The sequence below is a fragment of the Colossoma macropomum genome, unplaced genomic scaffold, assembly GCF_904425465.1.
Source record: "Colossoma macropomum unplaced genomic scaffold, Colossoma_macropomum, whole genome shotgun sequence".
Taxonomy (NCBI): Eukaryota; Metazoa; Chordata; class Actinopteri; order Characiformes; family Serrasalmidae; genus Colossoma; species Colossoma macropomum.
The window spans coordinates 6452513-6464715 of record NW_023494786.1 but is presented as its reverse complement, the minus strand read 5'-3'; the positions used below and the strand labels follow the sequence as shown (position 1 = coordinate 6464715).

Sequence of the window (12203 nt, the reverse complement as noted above, 5' to 3'; positions counted from 1 at the left end):
AAATGACTTGAGGGTTTGGTTACAGTTGTTCTTGCAAAAGATGGCTCAACCAGTTATTTAAGTTTAGGGGCAGTTACTTTTTCAAATGACCTTTTGAAAACTTCTTAGTTTTTCCTCAAGTTCTCCTTGTCTTACATTACATTTTATATGAGTATCCCAAACCATTTAGTGTGACAAATATGCAAAATCAGAGAAAAAACAACAGCGTTCTCTTAACTCTCAATCACCTGGGCTGAAGATAGAGCTGGGATGTTTATAGGACATTAAATTAGAAGGAGAAGAAAGATATGAAAGAACGTAATGAAAATACAGTGTTTGGATTTGAACAGTGTTTGAACTTTATTTAAGCTAAATGTCTCAGTGCTCAGGCCGGCAGATTGAGCTCCTGTAGTGAGGCTGACTGACCCTGTGCGAGAATCAAACTTAGGCCTCTAATACTAGAGTCCAATGCACAACAAGGCACGTCACCTACTGTAGACAAACACAAACTCAAGTGCAGAACTGAACTCAAGAACTGGTTAAACTAACAGAGAAAATTAGAGAAGAGAAAGGAACAAACTTAAAACAGAAATTCAGTCACTCTGAGGTGGATGTGAACTGTGGAACTATGGGTTTGAAAGCTGTCATGACACAGGCTGAACTAGAGGGAGGAGCAGAAATAGGTTACAGAGTAACATACAAGTAAAATGTAGTGAGATCACTTTTTCAGGTAGTAATAAGTAATGTAATCATATTTAATTTTGAAAAAAGTAATTAGCAAATTGTTTTACTTTGAGTTCCTACCCCAACATCGGTGGCCAAAGAGTTCCATTTTTCATCATTGATCAGCAAACAGCGCTTGCTTCCAAAGTGCCTCTATATAATAGGGTTTCTGCTTTGGAATCTTGGTTCTTCACTAAATCTCTTGTTAATCAAATCTCCTGGAGTTTTAAATCATAATGAGAGTTTTATCATGTTGTAATTAGTTGTGTGAAGAGTCAGTTTGTGTTTTTGTTCCATCCTGTTCAGTGTCAGAGTGTTGATATATATTGGGATGACCCTCCGGGCCGTTTGGTTTGTTTTGCCCTGAATGTGTTGTGAAATTGGGAGGTGGAGCTTGGACCGAATTGGCTACTAAGACACACTTGTGCACAGGTGTTTGGGTCTCTTTAAAAGGTTTTCCAATGTGGAGAGCTGGAGCCTCATCATCTCCCTCAGCTGTTTGTTATGGACTGGTTGGAGGCTGGTCTGTAACAATGTGAGGACTTTTTTGTTTTTGGCTGCACTTTTTCCTGGCTAATATAATTGCTGGGGTTTGCCAGTGTTTTTTGAGGAGGGCGGGGTGAGGGTGGAAAGGTTAAATTGAAAATATTTTTTGTTAGTATTGGGCTCATATGATTAATTTGGCTTTGTTTTGGTGCCAGTTTGGTTCATATTTTGTGCTAAGTGTGGCCAGTTGTTGTTATTTTTTATTTTATTTTTTTTTTCACACTAATGGGCTTCAGTGCATAAATATTTGCCACTAGTAACTGTTTGAAGATCAGGTTCTACTTGGTTAATTGTCTCTTATCAGTTTCAGGTAGTGAGGGGCTTTCAAACACTTGTTTGACATCTTTTGTGTCACTTTTATATCCCTCTTTTTGTAGTTTAGCTATTTTTTGTTTCCACTGCATAGAGTTTCTCGTTTTCCAGACCTCGTTAAACTTGAGGTCATGTTAGAGGTTTGCCCTGGGCTCCCTGTGGATGGGGCTTCAGTAATTTTGGGGAACGACCTGGCTGGGGGATGTGCATAGTGTGATGTGTCACCACCTTTACTGGTAATGCCCACTCCTGCTTGTCTCAGGTTTGTGATGAGCTGGTGCCTTTTCTTGCAGCCTTTTGTTCTTGATATTTGTCAAAGGTACTGACAATGTGATAGCGGATACATTGTCACAGATACCAGTCTCTTAGTCTTTATACCTGTTACTTGGTTTTCTGTCCTGTTTTTGCTGTCTTTAAACTTCCAGGGCCAGGGAAGTGCAAGAACGTATTGGATGGGGCATGTCTAATATTGATGAAAATTGTAAAATGTATATATATTTTTTTGCAAATCTTGGTGGTATATAAAGTTTATTTTTTATGTGGGGTTATGTCAGTGCTTTTTTTTTTTTGAGGGAGAAGGTGTGATGACCCTGCGGGCTGTTAAGTTTGTTTTGCCCTGAGTGTGTTGCAGGTGGAATTGAGGGGGAGCTTTGACCTAATTGGCTACTGAGACACACCAGTGTGCAGGTTTTTCTTTTAAAGGCTTTCCAGTGTGGAGAGCTGGAGCCTGTTTTCTCTGTTTCTCTTTACTGCAAGTTCATTTTCTGGCCATCTTGGGGCTAATGCTGTCAGGAGTCCAGTGAGTGGACTTCAGTAGGGCTATCTTTGTGGTTTGCAACCCATTTTTAATTAGATTAATTTGAAACTTGAAAATAAGATTTTTCTTAAACTTTCACTCATTGTCTGCATCAATTCTTTCTGAACTGGCTGGAGGCCAATTCTGTACTACAGCCGGGTTTTGCTGTATTTAAATGCCATCTGTCACTCTTTTTCATTCCTTTCCACAGATTGTGTGGCTGTATGGTTACAGATGAAGGCTGTTCTTCTCTGGCTTCAGCTGTGAAATCAAACCTCTCCCACCTGAGAGAACTGGATCTGACTTATAATCACCCAGGAAAGTCTGGATTGAAGCTGCTATCTGGTCTACTGGAGGATCCACACTGTAAACTGGAGAAAATACAGTGAGTTACTGATTTACTGTCTTTGTAATGTTTTACGGTATATGTGTTTGTTTTTGAATTGCGACTGGACATATCTTACACACAGAGTTTAACTTCTTACAGATTGAACACGTCTTACACACAGAGTTTAACTTCTTACAGACTGAACACATCTTACACACTGAGTTTAACTTCATACAGACTGACTGAACACGTCTTACACACCGAGTTTAACAGATTTATTCAATCAGGGAAACTGCCCCATCTGAACTAAGCCAGGTTTCAGTATCATAAAGTACAGTTTCTGTTCAGAAATAAGACGATTGACAGTTAGATCTGTTAGTTTTGTTAGTTAGAGCTCTTACTTTCAGCAGTGCTGTTCTAAAATCTCTATCTGACTCTGTTACGGTGCAACAAACTTACAAACTTCAACTAACTTTAATTATTTATTCCTTTAGTTCCTGCAGTACATACTGCATTTCGACTGCTTACTACAGTTTGAATAGAGAAGTAACCGTTAGTACCAGATGAGCTGCTGTTTGTTTTATATACTTCTCTATTTTAATGTTACATTTTACTGATTCCTTACTTGTAGTTCAGAGATAAAAACGTAGATCAGTGGAGACTTAGGTGGAGACTGTCTCTGTGATAAAGAGAAGGTCTTTCCCAAAAAGTGTTCTGTCAGTAAAACCCAAGTTATTGTCCTCAGTCCACCGTTTCAGCCACTCGTTTAGTGTAGAGTCTACTAAAAATCTCTTTTCCTTTTCTAAATGTTGGCAGAGGGCCAGAAACTACAGTGCTGGCTGTTGTTTGTTCCTGTTTGCTATGCAAAAGTGCTGTAAAATGATCTTTTAAGCCTTCATTCTCTCGATCTCATGTATTGTTCACTCCTGTGAACAATGAAAGAACTAGTGTCTAACCAGAGAGGGATAAAACAGACGCTTCACCTTTAGCTGGAGCCAAGTTCACGTTCTTCATGTTCGAGTCTCCGATTACTAAAACATTGGTGGAGGGAGGAGCAGAGGAGGAGAGAGAGCTCAGTACTTTGAATCTGTTGCTGGTGGTGAGTTCAGACTGAGGTGGTGGTGGGGACCCAGGCCGTCTTCTGCAACGCTGGCGTTGCCAGACTCCACTGTCCAAAGGCGGGGGTGACTATGAGAGTCCCTGGTCTAACTGGCTGGTCTGGCCTGGTTCAGGTGACCTTTGGTCGGCATGGAAGTTGCCCACACGCTGGTGGCCCCATTGATTAGCGCACCATGTTTCCCATGACCCTCCACAGGTCTGGGTAAGATAGCCACTCCAGCTACACAGGAGTCCTCGCAAGCCGCCTCGAGGCGAGGTTTTCGTGTGTAGAGTTGAGTCTGACGGTCCAGCAGTGCCTTAATTTCAGCCTTCAATGAGTTTAAAATAATAAAAGGGTTATAAAATAAAAACGTGTAAAAAGTATGAAAAATTAGAAATACTTATTTATTTTTTTCCATGAGGGAAAAAATAAATAAATAAATATTTCTAATTTTTGTTTACTTGGTGCTCCAATGAGTTCAAAATAATAAAAGGGTTATAAAATAAAAAAGTATAAAAAGTATGAAAAATTAGAAATATTTATATTTTTTTTCCCTCGTGGAAAAAAAATGAAAGTAAAAATAAACAAAATGAAAAAATAAAAATGTACATAAATGTTCATGTATGTATAAAAATAAGTAAAATGAAAATGGCTAAAAACATCTAGCTGTGCTCACTTAGCTTGTGTTGTGCTAAGCTAGGCTGCTCTCTGTAGCTTGAAAGAATTACAAGAGTTACAAATACTAACTAGGTACAGCTAACTAACCTAGCAACGTGATTTAGAGCTGACTAACCTAGCAGTGTGATTTAGAGCTAACTTGCCTAGCAATGTGAATTAGAGCTATGTATCCAAGTGGTTTGATTTAGCGCTAACTAGCCTAGCATTTTGATTTAGAGCTTGCTAGCCTAGCAGTGTGATTTAAAGCTAATTAGCCTAGCAATATGAATTAGAGCTAACTAGCCTAGCAGTGTGATTTAGAGCTAACTAGGCTAGCAGTGTGATTTAGCACAAACTAGCCTATCAGTGTGATTTAGAGCTAAATAGCCTAGCAGTGTGATTTAGCGTAAACTAGCCTGGCAGTGTGATTTAGAGCTAACTAGCCTAGCAGTGTGATTTAGAGCTAATTAGCCAAGGAATGTGATTTAGAGCTAATTAACCTAGCAGTTTGATTTATAGCTAACTAACCTAGCAATGTGAATTAGAGCTAATTAGCCTAGGAGCTTGATTCATAGCTAACTAACCTAGCAATGTGAAATAGAGCTATGTAGCCAAGTGGTTTGATTTTGAGTTAACTAACCTAGCAATGTGATTTAAAGCTAATTAGCCTAGCAATGTGATTTAGAGCTAACTAGCCTAGCAGTGTGATTTAGAGCTAACTAACCTAGCAGTGTGATTTAGAGCTAATTAGCCTAGCAGTATGATTTATAGCTAACTAACCTAGCAGTGTGAATTGGAGCTATGTAGCCAGGTGGTTTTATTTAGAGTTAACTAGCCAGACTACGACTGCACCACGCGCCCTCGCTTTGTCTACATAAGGAATCAGCTGATCGCACTGTGGAAGCCGGCGGCTTAGTTTACATCGCAGCGGCCTGGGATTCCAGTGGAGCTGAGACATCCTCACCAGGGCTGCAGAGCGTTGAGAGAAACTGCGGGAAAAGAAGTCAAAGAAGTATATAAATCCACAGCTCTCCCCCAACTGGGTTGTTCAGACCATAACCTGGTTCACCTCAATTTGTGGTATAAACTCTTGGTTCAGAGACAGGCAGTGATCACAAGGACAGTGAGAAAGTGGTCACCTGAGGCTGTAGAATTACTGAGGGGCTGTCTGGAGGCTACACAATGGGATGTCCTGTGTGAACCACATGGTGAGGACATTGATGCAATAACATCATGCATCACTGACTACATCAACTGCTGTGTGGTTGTACCCTCCAGGACTGTCTGATGCTTTCCGAACAAACCCTGGGTCACTAGTGACTTAAACCAGAGGAAAAGTGCATTTTTGGCAGGAGACAGGGAGGAACTGAAGAGAGTACAGAAAGAGCTTAAAACCTCAATTAAGAAGGCCACAGAGGAGTACAAATCCAAGCTGGAAAACAAACTAGAGCTGAATAACACTTGTGATGTCTGGAGAGGCCTAAAAGACATCACTGGCTTCAACCAACGCAGCCCTATTCCAGCAGAGGGAAAGCATGAATGGGCAAATGAGTTAAACCAGCTCTTTGTGCGGTTCGACAACGGCTCCTCTCCTGCTCCATCTCCTACGCAGATTAACACTCCTACACAACTACACCATGGGCCATCCACAGCCTCACCTTCCTCCACCACAGCCATTCACACCTGTGACCATCAGCAACCACTGTCTGCAATGGACGCCTCTCATCCTCCCCCACAACTGGAATGTGCAGTGATGTTACATTCATGGCTAATCAGGTGAAGATTAAACTGAAAAAAACCTCAAGCAGAGCAAAGCAGCGGGACCTGATGGCATTGAACCCAAGGTGCTGAAACTGTGTGCGGAGCAGCTGTGTGGAATTCTTTAGCACATCTTCAATCTGAGCTGCAGCCTGAAGAGAGTCCCAGTTATGTGGAAAACATCTTGTGTGGTTCCTGTCGCCAAGAAAAGGCAACCGACAGCACAGAATGATTATCGACCGGTTGCACTGATATCCCACTTGATGAAGACACTTGAAAGGCTGATGCTAACTCATCTGAGACCTCTTGTCAGAACAGCTCTCAACCCTCTGCAGTTTGCATATCAGGATGGCATTGGAGTGGATGATGCAGTTATCTACCTGCTGGACAGAACACACTCTCACCTGGACACATCAGGCAGCACTGTGAGGATGATGTTCTTCGATTTCTCCAGTGCATTCAACACCATACAGCCTGTGCTGTTAGGAGAGAAACTACGGCGGATGAAGGAATCCATCATCTCATGGACAATGGACTATCTGACTGGACGACCTCAGTATATGCGACTGCAGGGCTGTATCTCAGACAAGGCTGTGTGCAGTGTTGGGGCACCCCAGGGAACTGTGTTAGCCCCATTTCTGTTCAACCTGTACACCTCGTACTTCAGGTACAACACAGAGTCGTGTCATCTGCAGAAATTCTCGGATGACACGGCCATTGTGGGGCGCATGAGGAATGGACAGGAGGAGGAATACAGGAAGCTGGTGAAGGACTTTGTTGACTGGTGTAAGCTGAACCAGCTGCAGCTAAACATCAGTAAGACTAAGGAGATAGGGCTGGACTTTAGGAAGTCCAAACCTGCCTTGTCACCAGTCACCATTGATTGAGTTGATGTGGAGCTGGTTGGGACCTACAAATATCTGGGGGTGCACTTGGACAACAAGCTGGACTGGAGCTGTAACACTCGCAGTGTACAAGAGAGGCCTAAGCTGTCTCTACTTCCTGAGGAGGCTAAGGTCTTTTGGTGTGAGCACTAAGCTCCTATGGTCATTCTACCAGTCTATTGTAGTGAGTGCTCTATTCTGTGCTGTTGTGTTCTGGAGCAGCAGCATTAACAAAAATGCTCTGAACAAAATTAACAAACTTGTTAGGAAGGCTGGCTCTATTGTCAGAGTCAAGCTGGACTCTTTGGAGGTTGTGGCAGAACAGAGGACACTGAACAAGCTGTTAGCCATCTTGGACAACACCTCACAACCCCTGCATGCTACACTGGATAAACAGAGAAGATCATTCAGTGGCAACTGTTATAGCTGCGCTGTGTTAAAGGCTAACTAGCCTAGCACTGTGATTTAGAGCTAACTAGCCTAGCACTGTGATTTAGAGCAAACTAGCCTAGCATTGTGATTTAGAGCTAACTAGCCTAGTACTGTCATTTAGCGCTAACTAGCCTAGCAGTATGATTTAGCAATAGCTATCCTACAGTGTGAACAAGACCCCGAGATACTTAAACTCCTCCACCTGGGGCAAGTCCTTTCCCCCTACCTGGAGTGGGCATGCCATCCTTTTCTGGGCTAAGACCATGGACTCAGACTTGGAGGTGCTGATCCACATACCAACCACTTCACACTCAGCTGCAAACTGCTCCAGTGCGCGCTGGAGGCATCCATGTGATCCAGCCAAAAGAACAACATCATCTGCAAATAGCAGAGATGCCACCCTTCGGCCTCCACACATAATGCCCTCCTGACCACGGCTACGCCTTGACACCCTGTCCATGAATATCACAAACAGGAGTGGAGACAGGGCACAACCCTGGCGGAGTCCAATGCTAACACTGAAAGAGTCCGACTTAATGCCGAGTATATGAACACAGCTCTCACTCCGGGAGTACAGAGATTGAATGGCCCGGAGTAGCAGCCCCAGCACCCCATACTCCCGGAGGACCTCCCACAAGATATCTCGGGGAACACGGTCGTAAGCCTTCTCCAAATCCACAAAACACATGTAGACTGGGTTGGCCAATTCCTATGCCCCCTCAACAATCCATGAGAGGGTGAAAAGCTGGTCCATTGTTCCACGGCCGGGACGGAATCCGCATTGTTCCTCCTCAATCCGAGGTTCAACTATCGGTCGAAGTCTCCTTTCTAGCACCTTGGCATAGACTTTCCCAGGGAGGCTGAGCAGTGTGATACCCCGATAGTTGGCACACACCCTCCGGTCCCCTTTCTTAAAAATAGGGACCACCACCCCGGTCTGCCAGTCAAAGGGTACTGTTCCCGAGGTCCATGCAATATTGCAGAGGCGTGCCAGCCATGACAGCCCCACAATATCCAGAGCCTTAAGCATCTCTGGACGAATCTCATCCACCCCCGGTGCCTTGCCACTGAAGTGCTTGCCAACTGCCTCAGTGACCTGCACCAGGGAAATGGAGCTTGACATGCCAGAAGCCTCTGGCCCTGACTCCCGTGAGGAAGGCATGTCTCCCGGATTAAGGAGTTTCTCAAAGTGCTTCTTCCACCGACCGACAATATCCTCATTTGAAGTCAGAGTTTCTCCACCCCTGCCGAATACAACTTGGGCGCAGCCACCCCGACTGCTCCTGAGTCGCTGGACAGTCATCCAGAACCTCCTTGAGGCCGACCGAAAGTCTTTTTCCATGGCTTCTCCAAACTCCTCCCACACCCTGGATTTTGCTTCTGCCACCGTTGCGGCTGCCACCTTTTTTCGCCTGTCGGTACCTATCTGCTGAGTCCATCCAGTCCTTAAAGGCCTCTTTCTTCAGCTTGACGGCCTCCCTCACCCCTGGTGTCCACCAGGGGGTTCTTGGGTTAGCGCCATGACAGGCACCAACAAGCTTTTGGCCACAGCTATACCTGGCAGCTTCCACAATGGAGGTTTTGAACAGGGTCCATTCAGACTCCATGTCCCCTACCTCCTCCGGGACATGAGAAAAACTCTCCCGGAGGTGGGAGTTAAAATTTTTCCGAACAGGGGCCTCCGACAGTTGTTCGCAACACACCCTCACTATTCGCTTGGGCCTACCGGGTCTGACCATCGGTCTTCCCTGCCATCTGATCCAACTCACCACCAGATGGCGATCGGTTGACAGCTCAGCACCTCTCTTCACCCGAGTGTCCAGAACATATGGTCCCAAGTCAGATGAAACGACAACAACAAAGTCGATCATTGATCTATGACCCAAGGAGCTCTGGTACCGTGTACACTTATAAACATCATTGTGTTCGAACTTGGTGTTCATTATGGACAATCCATGCCTGTCACAGAAGTCCAATAACAATTCACCATTCGGGTTTAGATCGGGCAGGCCGTTCTCCCCAATCACGCCTCTCCAGGTCTCCCAGTCATTGCCAACATGAGCACTGAAGTCTCCCAGTAAGACTATGGAGTCTGTAGGCGGGACCCTTTCCAGAACCCCGCCCACTTGCTCCAAGAAGGCCGAATACTCTGACCTGCGGTTTGGTGCATAAGCACACACAACAGTCAGAGTTTTCCTCTCTGCGATTTTAATTCGCATTGAGACGACCCTCTCGTCCACCGGGACAAACTCCAACTGCACGGCTGCCAGCTGCGGACTCGTGAGTATCCCCACACCCGCCCGGCGCCTCTCACCCTGTGAAACCCCAGAGTAGGAGAGGGACCAAGCCCTATCAAGGAGTTTGGTTCCAGAGCCGACACTGTGGGTGGAGGTGAGCCCAACTATATCTAGTTGGTACCTCTCAACCTCCCACACAAGCTCCGGCTCCTTCCCCCCCAGTGAGGTTACATTCCACGTACCAAGAGCCAGTTTCTGCCACAGGGGCCTAGGCCACCAGGGGCCCCCCCGCAATCTCCCTCTGCCTATATGGCATTGCACCGCTCCCCCATGCTGGACCTTGTGGGTGGTGGGCCCACATGGTCTCCCCACATTTCATCTTCGGGCTGAGCCCGGCCACCAGGCGCTCGCCGGGGGACGCTACCCCCAGGCCTGGCTCCAGGGGTAGGTCCCGGTGACCCTCTCCCGGGCAGGGTACACGATTGTCCGTGTCCATTTTTCATAGAGGATTTTTGGATCGAGTTAGTCTGGGTCTTCACTCCAGACCTGTTTGCCCTGGGAGACCCTACCAGGAGCATACTGCTCCCGACGACTTAGCTCTGAAGATCCCTAGACCACACAAGCCCTTCTGCCTCAACAAGGCCCCAATCCAGGAAGGGAGCATAACAATATGATTCTTTATTTTAGTTTAGTTTTAACTGGACTGTAAGGTCTGAAGGGCATTTTATACCATAATGATCTGTTTTAGTCTTTATTTTAGTTTTGATTTGATATTAAGTTTAATGAATGTATAAATATGTGTGTTTGTTCTTCAGGGTGGATCATGGAGGGAAGATCAGGATCAAACCAGGACTGAAGAAATGTAACCAACACACTCACGCGCACACACACAAATACATACACTCATTTATATACATATAAATCATAAAAACACACATACACACTCATATCTTAGAGTCACACACATTAAATTTTCTTTGTGTGTGTGTGTGTGTGTGTGTGTGTGTGTGTATCTGTGTTTGTGTGTGTATCTGTGTGTGTGTGTGTGTGTGTGTGTGTGTACAGATGCTGTTAGTCTCACTCTGGATCCAAACACAGTGTACAGTCATCTCTCTCTGTCTGAGAGGAACAGAAAGGTGGAGGATGTGGGAGAAGATCAGTTGTATCCAGATCATCCAGACCGATTTGATTGCTGGTCTCAGGTTCTGAGTGTGGAGAGTCTGACTGGATGCTGTTACTGGGAGGTTCAGTGGAGCAGATGGGTTTATATATCAGTATCATACAGAGGAATCAGGAGGAAAGGAGGCAGTGATGACTGTGGGTTTGGATTCAATAATCACTCCTGGAGTCTGGAGTGCAATAAGAACAGATACACTGTTTATCATAATAAACAGAGAACTGACCTACCTGCCCCCCCCTCCCCCTCTAACAGAGTAGGAGTGTATCTGGACTGGGGGTCCGGCACTCTGTCCTTCTACACCATCCCCCCTAACACACACACACTGACCCACCTACACACACTCACCACTACATTCACTGAACCGCTTTACGCTGGATTCTGGGTTTATGACTCCTTAGTGAGTCTGTGTGAGATAGAATAACCTCTACAGAGAGAGAGAGAGAGAGAGAGAGAGACACAGAGAGAGACAGATAGAGATACAGTCAGAGAGAGATACAGACAGAGAGAAAGAGGGAGAGACAGAGAGAGAAATACAGACAGAGAGAGACACAGCGAGAGGTACAGACAAAGAGAGAGATACAGACAGAGAGAGAGATAGACAGAGAGAAAAAGCAGAGAGAGAGATACAGAGAGAGAGAGAGATACACAGAGACAGAGACAGAGAGAGAGAAAGACAGTGAGGGGGGGTGGGGGGTCAGGTTTGTGAAAATGTGTTTGTTGTTTATCAGTTTGATCTCAGACTGTAAATATGAGAGAAATCAAACCTTTCTGTGTTTAAATTATTCAGAATAAATAAAGAGAATAAAATAAACTGTTTTCTCTAAAATGTGATTCAGAAAATGATTCACTAAACAGAACAAAAACACAGACAAGTTTAAATATGAGACACATTCAGATTCACTGTTCACACACATTTACACACACACATTTACACAAACACACATTTACACACACACATTTACACAAACACACATTTACACACACACATTTACACACACATTACACAAACATGCACACACTATACCCAAACACATTTACACACACACTATACAAACACACACACATTTACACACACACAATTACACACACATACAAACACACACATTTACAAACACACATTTACACACATTTACACACAAATACACACCACACACAAACATAACTCACTCACACATTTGCACACACACACAAACACACATAAATTTCACTCACCAGACAAATATTATTTTATTAACTAAGCTAAATCAATTATAAATTAAAGTCAATAATAAA

General features: G+C 44.5%; 1 protein-coding gene across 1 annotated transcript in view; it reads left to right on the top strand.

Annotated features, from left to right (window-relative positions):
• LOC118799133 (NACHT, LRR and PYD domains-containing protein 12-like) overlaps positions 1-11420 on the top strand; it is a 44916-nt gene extending 33496 nt beyond the window's left edge. Inside the window, exons 12-14 of the mRNA XM_036558851.1 lie at positions 2568-2741; positions 10567-10613; positions 10817-11420. Coding sequence (XP_036414744.1) covers positions 2568-2741; positions 10567-10613; positions 10817-11352 — 757 coding nt within the window. The 3' untranslated portion in view covers positions 11353-11420. The remainder of the gene's footprint in view (positions 1-2567; positions 2742-10566; positions 10614-10816) is intronic.
• Positions 11421-12203: the final 783 nt, after the last annotated feature.